At 40.9% G+C, this 21,762-nt stretch overlaps 1 protein-coding gene across 1 annotated transcript in view; it reads right to left on the bottom strand.

Annotated features, from left to right (window-relative positions):
- The window catches only part of HTT (huntingtin), a 76,393-nt gene that overhangs the window by 27,179 nt on the left and 27,452 nt on the right, over positions 1 to 21,762 (bottom strand). The window contains exons 22-41 of the mRNA XM_064151601.1: positions 21,483 to 21,629; positions 20,219 to 20,339; positions 19,941 to 20,017; positions 18,843 to 18,994; positions 18,157 to 18,359; positions 17,138 to 17,264; positions 16,339 to 16,466; positions 15,531 to 15,641; positions 14,894 to 14,971; positions 13,678 to 13,901; positions 12,987 to 13,065; positions 12,688 to 12,849; positions 11,682 to 11,737; positions 10,443 to 10,591; positions 9,694 to 9,830; positions 7,533 to 7,649; positions 6,013 to 6,135; positions 4,784 to 5,022; positions 2,986 to 3,128; positions 1,017 to 1,224 (exon numbers count right to left, since the gene is read on the bottom strand). Coding sequence (XP_064007671.1) covers positions 1,017 to 1,224; positions 2,986 to 3,128; positions 4,784 to 5,022; positions 6,013 to 6,135; positions 7,533 to 7,649; positions 9,694 to 9,830; positions 10,443 to 10,591; positions 11,682 to 11,737; positions 12,688 to 12,849; positions 12,987 to 13,065; positions 13,678 to 13,901; positions 14,894 to 14,971; positions 15,531 to 15,641; positions 16,339 to 16,466; positions 17,138 to 17,264; positions 18,157 to 18,359; positions 18,843 to 18,994; positions 19,941 to 20,017; positions 20,219 to 20,339; positions 21,483 to 21,629 — 2,781 coding nt within the window. The remainder of the gene's footprint in view (positions 1 to 1,016; positions 1,225 to 2,985; positions 3,129 to 4,783; positions 5,023 to 6,012; positions 6,136 to 7,532; positions 7,650 to 9,693; positions 9,831 to 10,442; positions 10,592 to 11,681; positions 11,738 to 12,687; positions 12,850 to 12,986; positions 13,066 to 13,677; positions 13,902 to 14,893; positions 14,972 to 15,530; positions 15,642 to 16,338; positions 16,467 to 17,137; positions 17,265 to 18,156; positions 18,360 to 18,842; positions 18,995 to 19,940; positions 20,018 to 20,218; positions 20,340 to 21,482; positions 21,630 to 21,762) is intronic.

Here is a 21,762-nt window from a genome sequence, read left to right as displayed (position 1 = left end):
CCTAGTTCCAACCACCATGTCATGGACAGGGACACTTTCCACTAGGGTTGCCCAAGGCCACAACCAACCTGACCTTAAAAAACATCCAGGGATGGGGATTCCACCACCCTCCTGGGCAACCTGCTTCAGTGTCTCACCACCTTTATGGTGAAGAACGTCCTCCTAACATCTAATCTAAACCTCCTCTCCTGTAGCTTGGATCCATTTCCCTCAGTCCTATCACCACCCAACACCCTAAAATGTCCCTCACCATCTCTCTTGTAGCCCACTTCAGATATTGGAAGGCCACAAGAAGGTCTCCTTAGAGCCTTCTCCTCTCCAAACTCAAATAGTCCAAACTCTCTCATCCTGTCCTCATAGGAGAGGCGCTCCAGCCCTCTGATCGTTCTCATGGCCCTTCTCTGGACACATTCCTGTACGTCCACATCCTTCTTGTAATAGGGGCTGCAGCACTGGCAGTACTCCAGGTGGGGCCTCACAAGAGTGGTGTAGAGGGAGAGAATCACCTCCCTCCACCTGCTGGCCACACTTCTCTTGATGCAGTCCAGGATACGGTTGGCTTTCTGGGCTGCAAATGCACACTGATAGCTGACGTTGAGCTCCTCATCCACCAGCACCCCCAAGTCCTTTTCTTCAGGGCTGCTCTCAAACCAGTCACTGCCCTATATTGGTGCCTAGGATCACCCCAAACCAGATGCAGAACCCTGCCCTTGGTCTTAAAATTACTGCCACCATATTAATCACAGGTAATAATTTATTGTCTTAGATGTGGAAAGACTAACTGGCAGGTCTGAGGAATACTTGAGTGCAGGTCATGTCTCCTCAGTTAGAAAGGCCTACTGATAGCAGAATAGATAATGTGTACACACAGAAAGCAAATGCAGAATTATCCCGTTCAAAATCAAACTGTACAATCCAACCAGCTGACATGTTTATTAGCAGAAAAGAGTGATTTCTTTTTAGCCAATATAATTATGAGACACACTATTACTATTAGGGATCAAAATCAATCTTACTTTGGGGTTTGATGCACTTCTGACCACCAGTTGTAGTTGGTGTAATTGACAAGAAGCAGGATTTGACACCAAAGGAGAACTAAAGAAGGATGTGTGGGAATCATGGACTGAACAAGGTCACTCAAACTCTCCAGGGTATAGAAACTACCATCAGATCCATCTCCTGTAAAAAGCCTGGTGGCTGCAGCTGTGATTCTTCTGAACATCCCTGAAAACAATAACAGCACATTAAAGCAACTAACATCTAGTCTGAATTTTGAAGTTTTTAAGTAATTTAAGAACAAAAACCTTGGTTCACAAGCTTGGAAGAAATGGTTTTATGAATGGAAAGTCATGGAGTTTGCCCAAGGGCAACATGTCAACCAGTAACAACCAGCTCTCAGACTCAGTAAGTAATGCTTCAGATAAATTAGAATGGTAATGAAAATTATTGTATCACAGAATGACAGAATTGTCAGGGCTGGGAGGGACCTCAAGGATCAACTAGTTCCAATCCCCCTGCCATGGGCAGGGACACCTCCCACTAGATCAGGATGCTGAGAGTCACATCCAGCCTGGTCTTAAAATCTCCAGGGATGGGCAACCTGTTCCAGTGTCTCATCATCCTCACAGTGAAGAACTTCTTCCCAACATCCAATCTGAATCTGCTCACTTCTAGTTTTGCTCCAACTCCTCAATTTTTTAACTCTATCATGCATCTAAGAGTGCAAATTTAAAACTATTAATTACAAGACAATGATTTTGGGTTTATTTTTGTTTCATTTATAAAGTAAAGCACAGAAGCTCTAATTAAGAACCACTTTGTAACTACTCTTCTGTGTGCAAAGGAAGATTGCTTACAGGTGTCCTACTTGAGAAGATGGCTTCCCAAACACATTTAGCTCAAACTAAGCTGATATCATTCTACCAAATTTCTAAAATGCAAAAAGGAAATGCTGAAGGGAAGTCAATACCCTGCAGAGTGAATACAAAAGCTGGATTTTGCCTTCTGACTTGTTGATTCTGTACTCAATAAGCCAAAAGGTAGGAACACAAAGAAAATGGACAAACTTCGAGCTCTCTAAAGGTACAGACTTTGAGTTTCTGTGAGAAGACAAGATGAGGGGGGAAAGATGTTCCTTCAGAACCAAATTAGAAACCAAGAGCTAATGAGAATAATGAAAGAAGTCTGCAGTGTTTGTTGCTTGCCTTGCCAGATGTACAGAAGAACAAAGCTGTCTATTCCATAGCCATGTGAACCAGTTACCCCCAGGATGGATAAATACACAATGGAAATGGAAAACAATGGAAAAAGTAACTGAGCCGAAGAACTTGGCTTCCGACTAGCAAACCGCTCCAGCTTCCTGCATCTGCAGTGATTGCACCATCTAGCGACCTTCCACAGCCACGACAGCCACTGCACGGCGATCTTTTTACTTCCAGCCTTTTATTTCTAAGTGGCACACTGAAAATGTTCATTTCTAACCCTGCAGCTCCTCGGGGTTAAGTACACAGGAGTCAGCCACGCTCACGTGTTGAAAAAGCCATAATGGATGAGAAGACAAAAACATCCAAGCAGGACAGTGGTTAAAAAACAAAGATAGGAGACCTTAGTCTGTTCCCAGACACGAGTTGTTCTAAACTACACCTGTAGTGCAGCAGCTGTAACTCAGTATTTTGAGTCTGGACATACCTACCTACCAACCTCCAAACTGAGAAAACACAAGAGAAATCCAGCCATAAATTTAGAATGCTTTGCATTTTTAGAATAGAAAGTTTTAATCTCAGTTAAAAGCAGAGATGAAAAGTCACTCCTTATGTTTCGTTCCATGCAGACAGAAGTTTGAAAATTGTGGCCTTCATGCACAGACAAGAAGTTTGGGAGGTTCCTTAGCACTTATTTATTTCTTCTCTGTAGCTCACTGCAGTCAACAATTGTCTCAGAACTGCCACTGCATGCTGCAACACAAGGCAATATTGAAAGCATTACCTGACTTGAAGATATGTATTAGGCACATAAGCAGTGTGCCCAGCTCCTGGCAGTAGAAAGTATGCTGCTGCTCATTCATGTCCACTTTCAACTGTTTGGTAACAATATCTTCCAACAGAATGCCAACAAGTTGTAATAAGAACCTTCAAAAAACAGATATACAATCAAGAGAGAAACTGGCAGGGCAACACCTTTCAGAGTAAGGTGAAGGTTGCCTGTGAAACTCAGCAAGTTGGAAGACTAAAATAGGAAGTCCTTGTCACAGACAGTATCACAGTATCACCAAGGTTGGAAGAGACCTCACAGATCATCAAGTCCAACCCTTTACCACAGAGCTCAAGGCTAGACCATGGCACCAAGTGCCACGTCCAACCTTGCCTTGAACAGCTCCAGGGACGGCGACTCCACCACCTCCCCGGGCAGCCCATTCCAGTGTCCAATGACTCTCTCAGTGAAGAACTTTCTCCTCACCTCCAGCCTAAATCTCCCCTGGCACAGCCTGAGGCTGTGTCCTCTCGTTCTGGCACTGGCCACCTGAGAGAAGAGAGCAACCTCCTCCTGGCCACAGCCACCCCTCAGGTAGTTGTAGACAGCAATAAGGTCTCCCCTGAGCCTCCTCTTCTCCAGGCTAACCAATCCCAGCTCCCTCAGCCTCTCCTCGTAGGGCTGTGCTCAAGGCCTCTCCCCAGCCTCGTCGCCCTTCTCTGGACACGCTCAAGCATCTCAGTGTCCTTCCTAAACTGGGGGGGCCAGAACTGAACACAGTACTCAAGGTGTGGTCTAACCAGTGCAGAGTACAGGGGCAGGATGACCTCTCTGCTCCTGCTGACCACACCATTCCTGATGCAGGCCAGGATGCCACTGGCTCTCTTGGCCACCTGGGCACACTGCTGGCTCAGTGCACCCTAAACAGGACGCTACACGAAATGCTACAGACCAGGCTGACTCAAAGCACATATGAATCTAGAGGTACCAAGACATGATCAAAAGCAAATCAATAATTACATATGAGATCTGGGTTATCTCCATTAGCATGCATGCATAACCAAAAGAAACACCAAAACAGCACATCTGAGGGAAGTCAGCCCTGCTCCTGGCTGCAACTGTTCCTCAAACTCGCTCCTGACAGACACGAAATCACATCAAAATCCCTTCTCCCTTTCTCCATCACCCTCACATTTTGCTGAATGAGAAGTAACAGCATTTTAGTTCTACCTGAAGATGGAAACTTGAGTAAAAAGTTGTTCAATGATTATTTCCAGTGCTTCCCAGTACATTAAGACATGATGCCATTGTATCTCTCCATACTTCCTTTGCCTGAAGTCTGTCACTCTCTGATAGCAGCATGGGATCTAACCAGACAAAGCCAGCTCTTTAAAAAAAGGGAATAAAGAGAAGGACTACCTTTATAGATTTGAATCCAAATGCTGCCCAGACTCTAATACAGCATCTGGGCTTGTACCAAGGGGATTACTTATTTTCCAGTCTCCACACAGGGAAGAAGGAAAGGGTTACCAGTTAAGTTTGTGGACCTGATTTCACTAAGTTAAAGACTAACCCAAGTCCTGCACTTGGCTCAAGAAAGCATCTAAACAGCCCAAAGTCCCCTACTATCAACCTCTCATCTCATCTCTCCACTGCTCTTCTTGTTCTTTCCTCTACACACTGCTCCTGAATCAACTCATTAAGAGAGCTTACTGCGATCAGATCACAGTGGTACATAGCTAAGAACTGCACAGTATTGGTGATTTTTCAGACATCTCAATCTTTCTCCTAAGTTATTCAAAAGCCAACACACCTAGAGAAGGTCTCTTCAGGCAGGTACTTGGCCTGTTTGGCCTCTGGATGATCCTCTGGTGCCGTTAGGTTATTTTCTCCACATCTCAGCCTGTTGATGGCTTGACATGAAATCAAATATGGAGAGAAGGAAAGCTCTTGTATACGTGACAGAACAATGTCTTCTGTTGACTGTGAAATCAGGACTCTAAGGATAGCTAAAATTCCAGAAATCCACAGCTGGACAGTGTTCACAGATGCCTAGCACAAGAGATGCAGAAGAGAGAATACTTTAAAAGTTAAGCAACACAACATCTGAGTGTATTTAAAAAACAACAACCAAACAATATTTTCATTAACTGCTGTATAAAATCAGAGACTCAGAGAGTCCCAGAATGGCTCAGGTTGGAAGGGATCTCAGAGAATACCTACTTCAACCTCCCTGCCATGGGCAGGGACACCTCTCAACTAGATTTGGCTGCTTAAGGCCTCATCCAACCTGACCTTCAACACCCCCAGGGAGGAGGCAGCCACAACCTTCCTGAGCAGCCTATTCCAGTCTCACCACCCTTGTATTAAAGAACTTCTTCCTAAGATCCAGTCTAGCTCTACTCTCCCTCAGCTTCAAACCACTCCCCCTTGTCCTGGCCCTTATGAAAAATCCCTCTGCAGCCTTCCTGTCAGATCCTTTCAAGTATTGGAAGGCAGATCTAAGTTCCCCCTGGAGTCCTCTCTTCCTCAAGCTGAACACTGCCAACCTATCTTCACAGCAGAGGTGCTTTGCACATTGGATCATCTTTGTGGCCTCCTCTGGACTCACTCCTTCTTACAAGACAGGAATAACTTTTATGTTAAAATGCTATTTTTGTGATCTTAGATTCACTCTGTTAAACAATTTCTCAGCTATAAAAGCAGTACTAATGATGGGATTTATTTGCCTTGCCATATTGCATGCTAAAATGTATTGTAACTATGTTTCTCTTCACTCCTGATCCCCAAAATGCAAAAATAAAGACAAGCAGATTCATGGGGCCATAGAACGAGTTGGAAAAGATTATCTTGTTCCACACCCCTGCCAGTAAAGCATGACTATTAGTTGGTAAATTTAGCTAGTTCTAACCAATTCTTCACTAAATTGTGCTGCAAGTATTTAAAAACCACATTGCAAATTAAAAAGATGAAACCAAACTCTTCTGTTTGGCCTGAAAGATTCTCTCTTCTCTGGGAAAAAAAAAAAACCAACCTGCTTACCATTGTTTTAGGAGTAACAAACATACTCCTTAAAAGCATGTCCACAGGGCGAAGGGATGAAGGAGCCAGAATTTCAAACAAGGTGTTCAATACTCCCAGAGCCTCATGAGAGTCTATGTGCATCTGTAAAACACAAAACTAAAAGGTAACTACAACACAGAATTACCATTGTGTAGTTTCAACATTTGCGTGCTAACCTGTGCACGCAAAATTCAGAGCAACCAAAAGCTATGGCAGGTAAATTTGACTTCCATTGAAGACCTCCCTACATAAGAGTTTTGAGAGGATGGACCAAGAAAGTCTACCATAAGGAGTTCAATATCCATAACATAGATTTTATTAGGAGAAATAAGCTGCATTCGGAAAATGAGACCAGAAGATTGACTAGTCATAAAACTGAAGGATTTTTCTCCTCCCTGCACATCCTACCAGGCATATTTATAGAGAGCAATGCTGGTCATGAATAAACTAAAGCAGGTAACTAGGAGGAAAAAAATCCCTGATCATCAGAAAAGCAAAGAGCTAGAATGTTATTACACTGCAGCAACAAAGGCAGGACACCTGACTTCATCAGGTTTTTTAGACAAATTGTAGACCAATTCACTTGCAAAGTTAATTGGACTCAAAATCTGGATGAGCTTAAATCAAATTCAACAAAATCTGGATGAGCTTAAATCAAATTCAACAAAATGTGGATGATCTTAAATCAAATTCAACAAAATCTGGCTTGCTTAAAAAAATTGGGCAATTGAGGACCTGCACTCATACATAAGCTCAGCAATTTTCTTTCACCAGCAGTTTTAACTTTGCTCAAAAACTGTTGCCTGACCCACAGTAACTTCCCCTTCTCCCCAGCTATGAAGTCCTCTGAGATCTCATGGATCTGCCATCACAGAAGAAAGATTTTTTTCCAGTGGAATGCAGGACTAGGATGAAAAGCAAGAGGCAGAAGTTGAAATACAGGAAGCTCCACTGAAATGCAGTCTATTTGTTTTCTGCCTGTGAGGATGCTCAGACAGGTTTGAAGGCTTCATCCTTAAAGGCTGTCAAAAATTGACTGGACACGGTCCCAAGCTGCTGCAGCAGACCTGCTTTAAGGGTAAGACACTGTCTAGAGGTCCACTTAAACTTCAACTGCTCCACAATTCTGTGACTTATTAGTGCAGTTGCAGACAATGTCTTTTCATTCTCCTCAAACAACTGCAGTTATAAACCCAGTAATTTTCATGTTCTACAAACATGGGAGAGTCTTCACACCATGGACTAAGTGCTCAGGTATAATCACATAAGAGCTCTGGAAACAGCCTCAAAGACAGTGCAGATTCTTCATGTATTTCACCATTGCTTTGAAGATAGTTTACCTTGCAGCAATGATTTTTTTTTTTAGATATTACATTCAGGAAAAAAAAACTACATTCATATATATATATTAAAAAAACACCCAAAAGCCATTACTGATACATACATTATAGCAATTATTTCAGATGTTTCTAGATTAAAAAGAAGAACCAAATAATAACCTGTTGTTTTGCAAGCATTGGGAGAATAATGTCAGCTATTTGCCGGGACAATCTTTTCCATCTGTCTTCATTTTCTTTGTGGCACTGTTGCAATACTAAAATGAACATTTCTAGTACCTGAGGAAGAGTCCAAAAGAATTTAAGTCAACACCCACACTACCAAGAAACACTGAAGTCATACCCTAGTGGGAAAAACATTTACTGTTTCATCCATCTACCCAAAGGCAGAAAGAAAAGACAAACCACATGAGAAACAAGATAACATTTCTAACCCCCCACTTTCAGGTTAAAAGCTTGCTCTTACCTCTGACTTTTCCTTTGAAGTTACTTTTTAAATGGCATTTGTCAAAAGATTATTCAAACAACGGGAAAAATAAGAGTGAACTGAAATGCTGCATTGTATACTCAACAGAATGTGGAGCAAGGAAGAGAGTAGTTTCCTACATGCATGTTCTTCCTTTACTGTAGCTCTAAGTTGAAATTTGGTCAACAGAACAGATTCTTATGGAGCTTGTTCACCTGGGATATGTCACCCTGATACCAAAGTTTATAGGACAGCATAACAGAGAACAGTAAGGATCACTTCTAGTCATCACTTTGAGGGCTGCAGAGACCATACTTTCAAGGATTAGACAGGCCCAGAGGACAGAAAAATCTGGTTCAGTAAACCAGTTAGGTGGAGCACTTAGAAAAGAAATTAAGGCAGTTTAGGTCCAGAAACACAGCCAGTCAAAAAGAAGAAAAAAAAATATGATCAGCAGATGACTTTCTTCTCAAAAGAGTTTTCTCATGAGAAAGGGGATATGGTTTAAGGTGGATCTTGCAGAATAGGGTTATAGGTTGGACTTGGTGACCCTGAGGGTCTTTTCCAACCTGGATGTTTCTATTTCTGTGATAGGAGCTGAGTGACTTGAACTCTGGAGCTCCAGTTGGAACAGAAAATATGTTAGAAGTTGCACCTCTTGAAACCTTGCCAACAACAGGGACACCACAGCAGAACATCCCAGCAACAGCCAAGGAACAAGAGAACTGTCCAGAGGTTAGTTTCTAACAAGTGCGCCAGAATAAGAAGTACAAATGGGCTGGTGTGGGAAGAGCAGTGCATGGGTGGTCTTTAATAGGTTAAGTGTGTCAGGAGGGGATCTGCTGGTAATTGCAGTACCTTATATAACACAAAGTTATTCACTATTTCACATCATGTGTCTACAGAGTGTCATTTCAAATAGTTCCATTAGTCATTTTATGATTATAAAACTACAGATTGAAAAGAAAATGTGGATACACAAAATCACCCCAATCTGAACATGCAGTTCTAACAAACTATTTTGACAAGATGTGCTGACTTCTTTCCCCTGCTCTTCTCTGAAAATACATTGCTTACATCAGCATACACCAGAGCTGCATTTTTTCACATGATGGAAGGAAAAGCATATTAAGTTTGTTAAGCACCTGAAGAAGCAATAAGAACCCATCTTAATTACGTTGCTCCTCTTAACATTACCTGAATGTTGTTCTTTTAAACCAAGTGTACTGATGAAAGTCATCCTCACATTCCTACACAGCAACATCTTTTCCAGACCCATGAGGTCTGGGGTAACTACCAGTTTTTACTACCTTACTCAAATTGTCAGTAGTTTAGAATGTTAATCTTTTCCAGACCCATGAGGTCTGGGGTAACTACCAGTGTTCATCACCTTATTCAAATTGTCAGTAGTTTTAAATGTTAATCTTGCTATTGTACAGCAATATCCAAACCACCTCTCTACAGGGTGTTTCCTACTTCTACTTCTGTCCTCTCTTTCCCTTTCACACACATTCTTTTCTGCTTCTTGTATTTCCATTTCTTTCACCTCTTCTACTAGTCGCCTATGTATTCAACCTGCAGCATAACCAAGATCACAACCCCAAGTGAAGCCTTTTTAGTACTGTTACCCAGGCTTGACATGTTGTTTTATCTGAAATACTGATTAGCAGTGCAGAACCTTTCCCCTACCCCAAAAACATTTGCATGCTCTCTCTAAAAGTAAAGATCACACAAAGATTCCAGCTACTCAAGTTTTGTACAGAAAATCATTGATGCTGCCCAAACCATTTTTATCAGCCAAAGCAATGTTACCCTCTTAGAGATCATAAACTGGGAGATTTTGTCCTCCCCTCTCACCTGATGGTACTGAATAAGTCTCAGCAGCATTGACACTACCACCTCCTTTTGTGTTTCCAACTCTTTTCCAGCATCAGCTTTATTTGTTCCTCTCAACACAAAGAGATCGTGAACAATGGGTTGTAAAGCTGGAATTGCTGAAACGAGATTTGTTTGGATGTGTTAGTAGGAGATAAATAGTTCTTGAACAGTGTTTTCTTGTTCTAGCCCTTCAGCTACTAACAATAAACTGTGCTTCGCTATATTAAAGGTTTGCCTCATCCCCAAAAGCAAAGCCCAAAATATTATGCATAATGTTGTCTATCTTTTTACTTCTAGTAGAAAAATCTACATTATGGACACATTTTCCCATTCTCATAGAGCTAAAATAGATATTTTTATCAAGTATTCCTCAGCAGAATCACTGGTAACTATGAGAGATGCTTCCATTTAAAGGGTGAAAGAGGAAGGGGGCTAAAATTTAATATCAAATCTTAAAAGCGCTGCTATGTTGTGAACTTACTACCTCAACGACTCAAATAAAAGCTTTGCTGTTACTATGTACAATACAAAACACAGGCTAGAAGCCTTAGTAGGGTACAAAAACTTCCTGAAGGAAGGAAATGAGACTTGTTTCACATGTTAAAAACATAAAAGCTAGTGTCTTGTGGAACAAGCAGTATGAGTTTTCCACAGCTCACTATTCAACACTGGTTTATTGCCCAGCTATTCCTAACACTAGTGTTGGTGCCTATGTCTATTTGGATTACCATGTGTAACAGCTTTCCTCCCACTGGCCATGATTCCATCACACAGCTGAATGATCTTAGGGATTCCAATTATCTGCTTGGAATGATACCGCTCGTAAGACAGCAACACCAGGAAAAAGAAGACATTAGGAATGATTGCCTCAGATTCCCTGGAAAGAAGAAAAGTGTCCAGTTTGAGTTGCACAACTCTGCTCAGTAAAAATTAAGACCTTTAAACAGTACACGGATATGTATTTTTACAGGAATGGGCTGTTCTGTTACCACACAATATTGCTGTAGTTTTTGTGCTCTATTCCCTACAATGTTCTGGGTTGCTTTTTTAAGCCCTCAAGAAATTTCAGTCAAGTTTTGCCCATTATACAGTTACTAATGTTACAACATACTATCTAGTGGGCATGACACACTTGGAGTACTACTTCTGCCCTTGCAAGAGTGCTGAACTAGATGATCTTTAAGGTCTCCTCCAACTCAAACCAATCTATGACTCTATTTCTGTAGGAGACTCACAGAACAAAGGTGTCCCACTTACCTCTTCATATGAACTGGAGTATGAGAAAAAAATGAAATAGCTGACAGTAAAAAAATGCACTGTGTTCCTTTCGACCTATACAGAATGTACAACCTGATCAAAATACCCATGGATTCACACTGAATCCACACCGAGAAGAAGCAGCTCTCTCTTCAGCAACTGAATCCTAGTAGTGAAGTGCTGATTACTGAAATCATAGGTTTTGGGGAGATCCCAAAGGAATGGTTTTACAATAAGACATGGAGAAACACAACAACATAGCTTAAGATATTTTTTCTACGCTATTTTGCAACTTCCTCAGCCACAGGGAACCTATGGAGTCAGAGAGTAAGTAAGAGCATTGCCCAGAAGGTAACCTCTCTCTTCTCTTAAGGCAGGAATCACCAGCAAAGGTAATCACTACATAGAATCATAGAATCAACCAGGTTAGAAGAGACCTCGAAAATCATCCAGTCTGACCTATCACTCAGCCCTACCCAATCAACTAGACCATGGTACTAAGTGCCCCATCCAGTCTTTCCCTGAACACCTCCAGGGATGGAGACTCCACCACCTCCCTGGACAGCCCATTCCAATGGCAAACCACTCTTTCTGTGAAGAGCTTCCTCCTAACATCCAGCCTAGACCTCCCCTGGCACAATCTGAGACACGCTTCAGAGTAAGACAATTGTAAGCCCACACTGCACAGAAGATCTTTGCTAATTTCATACCTGAACTGCCCGACTTCAATGTATTCAAACTGCTTCAGCACAAATCCAATAAACACCTGAAAAGAGAATAAAGAGTACAACAGAGACATTAATTCCCACTTGAAATCATTTGACAGAATTATCAAAGTGCATGTTTTGGAAGGAGAAAAAGCCAAGACAGGCTCTGAGAATCCTTTATGCTTAGAGTTCATGCCAGCATGTTATTAAGTGTTCCTTCTATGGTTACAAAAGAGAATCTTCTTGATGTAAGAGCTTATTACTGTCTGCATTAACTCATGCCACATTTTACCTCCTATCTATCTATTTAACCTTCTCTCTCGCTCATGTGACACACATTGTTTGAGGCAGTACAGTCAAGAAGTGAAGAGTCGACCTGAAATGCAGCTCTAACTCAAGATCAATCCAGAATATTCCTGCACTGAAAAGCTCCATGCACAAACTCACAGGATAGTTATTCACTGCAGCTCACACCTGTCTATAAACCAGAAAATCCTCTTGAAAACAGAACACTTGTAAAGCAAACACCTGGATTGTATTATATGCTACAAATTCACTGCTCATGTGGACAACCACACAGACTACTGTCTTCAACACTAACTTCCCCATCCAATAATGGTTGTTAACATTGATACTCACTGTCAGTGCTCTCATTACAACAAGAAAATATTTCTAGTTGTAAATGAAGTTTTATTTCACAACACTGATTGTGTTCTCCAAATCTTATTCCTAATGTCTAACTAATGAACAGTTAGAATTCAGGAATAAGTCAGAACTATTCTTAAGTAGTTGCTATAAAACTTAAACCATGATTTATGTGCAATAGAAACCCAGAAATCTGAAGCTCTTTATGGCTAGGGGCTGAGGATCAAGTATTGTCCTTCTTCAGGTCTTTGGTTTCACCTATGATGAATACAATGAAGGGATTGTCTCAGTGTTCTTGCTGTGAATATTAAGCCTTTTGGCAAGACTCCTATATTAGGAATTTGCAAAGTGGTGAGGTACCAACCTGATCTGAATCCAGAAGGCAGTAGTTAACTCGTAGCTGAACCAGTTGAGCAAGCAGGTCCAGAACCTGTCTCTGCAGCTGTACTGATGTTGTGGTAGTATATTGTTTCAATGCTTTTATGACAAGGGGTTCAAATAAACGAATGTGATTGTGAATAGCATTCTGTAATAGAGAGATTTTAAAGTAATCTAACATCTGAACAGGTCTCTTTCAAAACCAAATTATGTATTAAAAGGAGGAAAAAACAAATGTTTTAAATCTAAGGTACAGGTCTTTCAGGAGTACATAGCTACAAGTACCTTATCAGCACGATGCTTTGCTGCACTGGTAATGTTACTTTTCAGCTGTGTAGAAACTTTTTGTAGCACATCAAACCACCTGTTATCAAAAACAAGACAAAACAAAACAGAAATAGAACAGAACCAACAAAACCATGCATTAAAAAAAATAATGAAGGGACAAGTATTCTCCTCAGATGCATATTGTTTTATCAATGCCAGCTTTATCTGCTTGACTGCTTCAAGAATCTTAGTAAAACAAAAGAGCAGAGACAACGTGCAGTGCACTTTGACCAAATCACATTAATTTCTACACAACAAACATCTAGTAGAGAAAACAATTACTTTGCTTAGTCATCCTTCTGCATTTCCTTTAAGGCCACTGACTATTTGCTATAATTAGCAGACTGATGCAATAGTTTTGAATACAAGCATTACAAATGATTATGCTTTAAAAAAGCTACCCAAACTTAAATGGTATCCATTTTGAAAGATTTAACTTTGATTTGGAAAACACATTAGTGATAATCAATACAGTCTTGCATTCAGCATCTCACTACCAAGACAAATTGCTCTGCTTAAGCCCACAGGAAATAAATAATACACAGTACTGGAATTTCAAGTTACTTAGCTCCCCTGATACTTGCATTTATGAAAAGCACTAAGAGATTGTAGTTCAAATTAAACTTATAGCACAAAGGAAGAAAGTTACCCTGAAGCATCGTGCTCCTGCTCAGCCTGAACCATGTTCCTTAGACTGGCATCAGCAAGGGCCTGAGTGAAATGTGTGTATGGTGCCATGAAGCAGTAATGATAGAGACCAGGTCTCACACTGGAAGAACCCAAGCGTTGAGCTTTGCCTTGAGCTTTGTTGGGGTTTGAAGACAAGCCATCATACTGAGAAGCCAGATTTGTCCCAAACAATGTTTTTAATAACTAGGGAAGAAAATATAAAGGAAAAGAAGTTAATATTTCAGGAAAAAAGAAAACAAAACCCAAAACTAAATAAAAACCACAAAATCCTGACTCCTCATCCTCCCTAAAGACCTGTCCCAGAGTAAAGGCTGAAATAAAAATTGTGGCTGAATGCTGCCTTCCAGTGTCTGATGGGATCCTACATGAAGGCTGAAGACTTTTCATGAGGGTGTCTAGCCAAGTGGACAAAGGGGAATGGTTTAAAGCTGAGAGAGAGCAGGGTTAGACTGGAACTTAGAAAGAAGTTCCTCAGAATGAGGGTGGTGAGACACTGGAACAGGTTGCCCAGGTAGCCTGTGGTTGCCTCCTCCCTGACGGTGTTTAAAGCCAGGTTGGATGAGGCCTTGAGCAGTCAAGTCTACTTGAGAGGTGTCCCTGCCCATGGCAGGGAGGTTAGCAAAGATGATCTCTGAGCTCCCTTCCAACCTGACCCATTCCAGCATTCTATGATTGTAATCAAACAAAACAACAGAGATAACCTGCAAAAAAAGAACCAATCCACAGCTCACCCCAATATGTATGATTGCTTTTGCAGCTGAAGCTATTTCCATGTGCCAACTCCAAATAGCCTACTAAAAGTTAGTCTCCCACCAAAATTGTTTTTATGACTTGAATACAAATGCTTAACTGGAAGCCTGCAAGAAATCCATCACCAATGCAGTTCTTTGTTTTTCAGGTTTCAGATGTAGTTAACTCGCTACAGAACACATTTGGTAAAGCAGGAAACCAATCTGTTTTCTGGGGCTTAGTTAAAACTGGTCTTTGAATTGGAAGTGGTTCAAGAAGCAGCAAGATAATTCAGAATACATCAAGTTTGAGAAGGAGTCATAAAAATTCAAGTAAATAGGTTGGGCTTCTTCATAATGCTTCTCTTAACAGAATGTTCAGTCCTAGTATCCAACTGATAACACCAGGATAAACCTTCCAGTAACACAAAACATCAATCTTCTTACCTGCTGTACACAGACTGTTGCCATTGTTGGTTCTCTGTTGAAACATGATTTCAGGTATCCCAAAATTTCTTCTACACACTAGAAAAGCACAAAAGCAAGCACATATAATTGCATTTTCCTTTATTATATAGAAGATTATTAGGAGAAGTGGACACCAGCACAGGGAGTTTTAGTAAAACTACACTAATTTAAGGGAAATCATGGAATTATGTACAGAAACCAACACCTAAGACCTGTCCCCCAGTCTTAGAATACCACAATGACCAACATCACAGCTAGGGAGAAAAAATATCAAGGGGAACCAAAGAGGGAGGGAGAGCGAGGAAGGAGAAAGGGAGAGAGAGCAAGGAAGGAGAGGAAGCAGTATACCTTTTAATCTTTATTTTGTATTATAAGTATATTTAAAGGTATTAACACAGAATGCCTGAAGCCTAACCATTTTGTTAGGAAGAAAACTCTCCACATAAAATTTCCACAGTAACAAAATGACTCCAGTTTCCAACAACAGCAAGCTCCTAGGACTGTCTCTTCTCCTCACAGTAACAATTTTAATGTTTGTTGTATGTGCTTTCTCCCAGAAAGGGCCAGAAGTATTGGACAACTCAGCTAGAAAAGAAGAAACACCCCAATTTCGCACCTTTCCAATGTCCTGAAGAGTAGCAAGTTCCAGGATTTGAGACAGAACATCTAGGGCAGACCGTAAGAAACATCCAAACTTTTCGCTACTGTTCTGGAGATCCAAAGTAACCTGGTCCCAGGGAGTAAAAACCCACAATTTTCTTAACAGTTACTTAGCAAGGAGATTAAAATTACATCAAGAATAGGGTATTGACAAAAAAAAAAACCTTCTGCCGAAACTTTCAGCACAGTTAAATCAACATCACTGACAGTTTATATTCCCTTATGAATTGCTGTAAAGGGAGGACTTGGACTGAGAAAAAGAAAGGGATCTTCTAGCTTGAGGAAGTTACAGCATCCAGGAGCCCCAGGATGCTGGCAAGTCACAGAGAAGGGATAATGCATTTCTCAGAGGCACAGTAGGTATAATACTACATCCCCAAATTGTATCAATGAAATCACCAAGCCTCTAGGGAATCTATCTTCTCTTACTTGATTTAACGAAGAAAAGACTCACCCACTCTGGAATAAACTGTGGGGAGAGACTGGCATCAATCTGGCATTGCCAAGCCAGTGAAAGATCACTCGATAACAGTGTTAGTGACAGCAGAGAAACAAGGAACAGGGTAAGTACATCTAATCAAGGGGTTTGGGTTGGTTGTTCTTTGATTTTATTGGTGATGGGTTGATTTGTTTACAGGTTTTTTAGTATGTGGACATATTTACAGAGGCAAACAAGTGACTCTTCATCCAAGCAGAGTCACGTCAAAAAGAAACACCAAGTGATTGCTCAGCCATACCCTAACTGAATCCATCTCATGCAGTACCTTATAATTAGCATGGGTTGCTTTCAAGACATCGTACAACTTCAGATATGATGGAAGATGATAAAAGCTTCCTACTGAAGACGATTTACTTGTTGGAACAGGCCCAGCAGCATCAGCTTGCCTAGTAGCTTAAAAGTGTATCAGAGATTAGCACAACATACTTTTTCTAGGGTGCTCAGGACATGCATATTCAACATAATTTATCGCATCTGAATTAGACAGCAGGAATTTTGTGATCCACATGAATATTTTAAACCACAAAAACACATGCTGGTCAACTAACACATTAACTGGTACTCCAAAAATCAAGTCCTCTAAGACTAATTAACCCAGAGAGTTTATTATTGAAGTGCAAGTATAACCTATAAGCCAGAACTAAAACCCATTTTCTACATTCATTACTAAGAAAAAGAAGTTTTCTAGATTCAGGATCTTGCTTCAAAGAGCAATAGAAGCTACTCCTGTGAGAAGCTGCAAAGCAACTTTTGCAGTAAAACACAAGCAAAAGTTACTACTTAATTTGTCAACAGGTAGGTAGATAGAGTAGGAAAACAGGAAAAGGATTCAGAAGTACCTTGTTATGAGAAGTAGAGGTAATTTTCATACAACCCAACCCAGTGAAGAAGCCCCCACCCAGAGCTGCCTTTCCTGCCATGCAGCGCTGGAACAAACAGGCAGACAGCAGGTCTGCAAGCTTCTCAACTACAACTTCAGGAAACAAGTTCCTCAGTTGTACTCCTGCACTCTATGTTGCAACTACACAGAAGTGGGGATGGTTCATCAGCATAAATGTGCCTACCTGGACTTGCTTCACCACCTTTTTTAGGGCTCATTGGCACAGATGCCTGTTCAGCAGACTCTCTCTCTTTCCCCTTCCTCCGAATTGGACTAAGAGAAGGTGGGTTTGTGAGAGAAGGTAATGCTGCCTGGAATGAGAAGAATTATTGCATTTGTATGCACCAGTGGCTTTCCTTCTACACAAATCACAGGATCCTAGAATGGTCTAGGTTGGAAGGGACCTCCAAAAGCCAACCAGTCCAACCCCCCTGCAGTTAGCAGGGACATCACCCACTAGATCAGGTTGCTCAGAGCTTTGTCAAGTTCAGGACATGAATTTCCAGGGTGAAAAGTTCCTTCTCAACTTCAGCATAAGCCCATGAGATGGAATTACAGCTCAGTGGCTGCAATTCCTTTTGATTCTAAAGGAGTATTTTTTAAAAATCACATTTTTATAATACAGAGAAATGACTAATCCTAATCACAGAGTGGCTCAGGTTCAAAGGGATCTCACAGATCATCTACTCCAACCTTTTCAACATAACATTGTTTAACAGTCACTAAATCACACTCAAAATATGGATACCTCAAAAAAACCCAAAAAGGGATAAAATCCACAAGTACCTCACACGAGCTGTTTCAGAAATCAAAATATTTAGCAGGATATTCAAAAGACTGAAGAGTTAGTTTCAGTCCCCAAAAGAGCTCAGAGCATTACAGCCAGACAACCAAAAATCAACAGATGTTTGCTAGGGGTTCCAGTATTCATTTCCTATAGACACTCCTCACTGAATTAATGTTCAAGTCAAGTCACCAGGAATAAAAAGTCCAAGATTTAAAGGTAATGCTGCAAACATGGCAGGACTAAAGAAAAACTTGAATGTACTTTCGTGCTACTTGCTTTCCCACCCATAGTGGAGTCAGATTAGCAAGACATCATAGAATTATCTGTTCCAATCTGAAATGTGGAGCCTTGAAGAAGCCTTGGATGACAAAAGTATTTACGAAACACACTTTCATTTATTTCTTTTTAATACATACCTTCACTGCAGGGCCAGGAGCAACATCATCCATGACATGTGCACAAATATTAATGACCTTCAGCAGGTGAGAGAAGAGCTGTTCTACTAAGGTAACAAGAGCTCTATCTGCCAGAGCTGGCCAAGGTTCCTCCTGCTTTGCAGTGCCCTGGGTGGAATCATCTTCAGCACTCCAGGGATTCTTTAAGCACTTGGGGGCATTTGCTGCAAGGAGAATCACATTATTTTAAGAAAAAGAAGACAAAAACTTGGGAGTTATCAGAAAATTTTAGGGGCATATATGGTCATCATCTCTATATGAATCAGAAAATTTTAGAGGTCTGTAAGATTATCTCTAGGTGGTCCTCAACTCTATATAAATCAGAATTTCAGAGGTCTATATGGTTATCATCTCTGTATGAACAGAAACTCAAAGAAGAAAAAGAGAGCCTCTATTTCCCAACTCAGCACTAGGTGCAGTTTTCCACAAGAAGTGTTAATTTTTTGTACCCAGCCTGTACCAAGCAAGCTGCATCTTCTCTTTGTCAACTAGAGGACATCTGCAACTTGGAGGCAGCATCTTTCCACACCTCCTGGGTGTAAGAAGTTCCCTACTTGTACTTGCAGTAAGAACGGGATGAAAAACAGGCATTCTGATGCTTATGGCAACAGTATCAGGACAATCCTACTTTTCTTGTTTTGCCTTACCTGCAAGCAAGTTTCCAGTCAAAATCAAAGCATCCTGATGTGCAGAGAGGTCCAGTGGGAACCATGCTGATGAAAGCAGAGACAGGACCATGCCAGCCACTCCAATAGTGCAACCCTTCTGAGTTTCATCTGAAGGACTTGGCTGAGAAACACTGCAAGTTCAATTTTGGAATATCATGACTTTTTTCCCTTCCTTCATAGCAAGTTTAAAGTCTTAAGAAAACTAACAGTTAAGTAGACTGCTAACTTAAAAAATAAATATGTAAGTACTACAGAAAACAGGACAACATTTAATGCAAGTGGGACCTAAAGCAATTTGCAGCAGAGACCTGACCAGTCTGTCTTCTCAAAGAGCTGCTACTTTTTCTTTCTGAAATAGCAAATTCCCAAGCTGCTAGTGACATCTACTGCTAACAGGAAGAATTCTGTATTCAACTGCTCTTCAGTATGGTCCTCAGCATCTCCAGTTGCACATATGCATGGTAGGGGTGGGAGGCATAAGCTGAAGTACTACAATGTACCAAGACACAGCTTTAGAGTGTCAAGAATTAGGCAGTTGTAATCCATCGCATCACTGAGATCGATGAGTGGAGTCTATCTAAGACTGTAACTTGATGCTACATTGCATATCTTCCTTTAAGGTAATTTTGAAGTTGCCAAAAGAAAAAGCAGAGATCACCCACCCAAGGTGCTTCCCAGACCAGGATCCTAGAATGGCTCAGGTTGGAAGGGACCTCAGCTAACATCTACTCCAATCACCTCACCATGAGCAGGGACACCTCTCAACCTGATATTCTGCTTTTTTGTATAACTGGTAAGACCAGCATTACCTCTAAACCAGGACATCCCCCACCTAGGGTAAGATCAGCATTACCTCTAAACCAGGACATCCCCCACCTAGGGTAAGATCAGCATTACCTCTAAACCAGGACATCCCCCACCTAGGGTAAGATCAGCATTACCTCTAAACCAGGACTTCCCCCACCTAGGGTAAGATCAGCATTACCTCTAAACCAGGACTTCCCTCACCTAGACAGGTGAACTTCTGTTTGGCAAACACCACTTTCAGAAGCTTGAGTAACAGACGAAGCAACATACCCACACTGCCATCCCACACTCCAGGTGCAGACTGGAAACGTTGTGGAGAGAAGACACAAAGCTTCACAGCAGCCAAACTGAAAAGTCAACATCAAGAGTTTAATCACTTTCACCACTGAACGAGACACAACAACAAAGTGTTTCAAGTGCGAGAATTAAATACACAGCTACTGTCACAATACCAAAGCTGCAGATACAGATAAAAATAATCACAAATAAAGCAAGGAAAAAGAAGAAAAAGAAAGTCAGCTGCCACCACAGCAACTAAGGAAACCCACCGTAAGTGCTCTTGTAGTGGAGATTGTCAAGGCATGGGAAATGGCTGCGATAACCCTTGAGAGGTTGTTCTCCATAGTAACATCTGTTGGACTTTGCACCATGTTGTAACCTCTGTATGTTCTGAAACAGGAACGTTTACAGCACTAAAACATGTATTCAAAAGAAGCACCTCAATCAAAAATGTTTATGGCTGTAAAGACTGTAACATATTTCATAGCCTGCTTATAAAACATAAACTCTGAGAACCCTCTAAACAGCACATTATTATTATTAGCAGCAGCATCTTCATATTTTTGCTTCTGTAGTAGCAAAAGCAATTTAATTTATAATCAAATCTCTTTGTCAGCAAGCAGAAATCAGTTAAGTATTGAGAATTCATCTACTGGTGTCTGGAAATCAGCATCAATTTAACATTAATCCTTGCTTTAGCTCAAACCATTTAACATTATTGCATGTTTACAAACTCTGGATTATTGTGGTAGCAAAATAACTATTTTATGTCTGAAACCATACAGTGTTCACACAGTTTCATTATTGCCTTACTACAATATATATATTTTGAGTGACATGATAAAGATCATGTATAGAAAAGGTATAAATCTAAACACTTTTATCACTAATTAACAGAAGAGCCCAGAAACATATACCAGTGATACTGTCTGTGTAAGAAGAGATCTAAAGAAAAGAGCTCAGGGTAGTGCAGCTGGCAGCAAAGACACAGCAACAACATCTCACTATCAAAACAGTGTGATTTCTTTTGATAGTGATCACACCACCAAAATAGTATCCAAAGCCTGGCTGGAGGAGGCCTTGAGCAAGCTGCCCACGGCAGGAGGCTGGAACTAGATGACTTTTAAGGTCCCTTCCAAGCCATACCACTCTGGGATTCTATAAATTCAAGAGGATGTGAGGAGTTATGAATCCTGACCAACATACCTGAAAAACAACCATGTGCATGTGATTATCTTACAAAGCTGAACTTGTGCCATGTAATGGACAAATGGGGTGACATCAAGATGAAGAGAAGATGAAGCCTGTCACAGAACAATGACTCCATAGGATCAGTGTCTGAGCACAACTACTAACTCAACACTTTGGCTTATTCTTTAAGCATGAGCCTGTTTCCTACCCCAGATGTTCCTACAGATAGGAAGAAAAAAGAATCCACAAGCAGATACATTTGCAGGGTTGAACTGCTGCTCTAGGCATTACAAATTGAAATGTGGTTCCACATTCCTCTCAAAGGTAAGACACATAACTCACCTGGTGATAGTGCTCACTGCAAAGTGAGATGGAGGCTGAGTTTCATGCATGAGTAGTTTCAGGTAGACACCGCTTTGGTCTCTTGCTACTGCCACAACTGGATCAGCCTGTCCTTGGTCACAGTTATAGAACAGCTTTGGAACAAGCCTTAACAGCAATGGGCAAAGAGGAAAAAACGTTAGTTGGGAGTTATTTCATACACAATTGAAAGTATATTTAAAGTCCATCTAAAATAGATTCAATACACAGTCCAGAAAGCTGCAGACACTAATTGTCCATG

This window comes from Pogoniulus pusillus, chromosome 11 (genome assembly GCF_015220805.1).
Source record: "Pogoniulus pusillus isolate bPogPus1 chromosome 11, bPogPus1.pri, whole genome shotgun sequence".
Lineage (NCBI taxonomy): Eukaryota > Metazoa > Chordata > Aves > Piciformes > Lybiidae > Pogoniulus > Pogoniulus pusillus.
The sequence above is the reverse complement of the archived record's forward strand: the minus strand, read 5'-3'. Positions and strand labels throughout refer to the sequence as shown.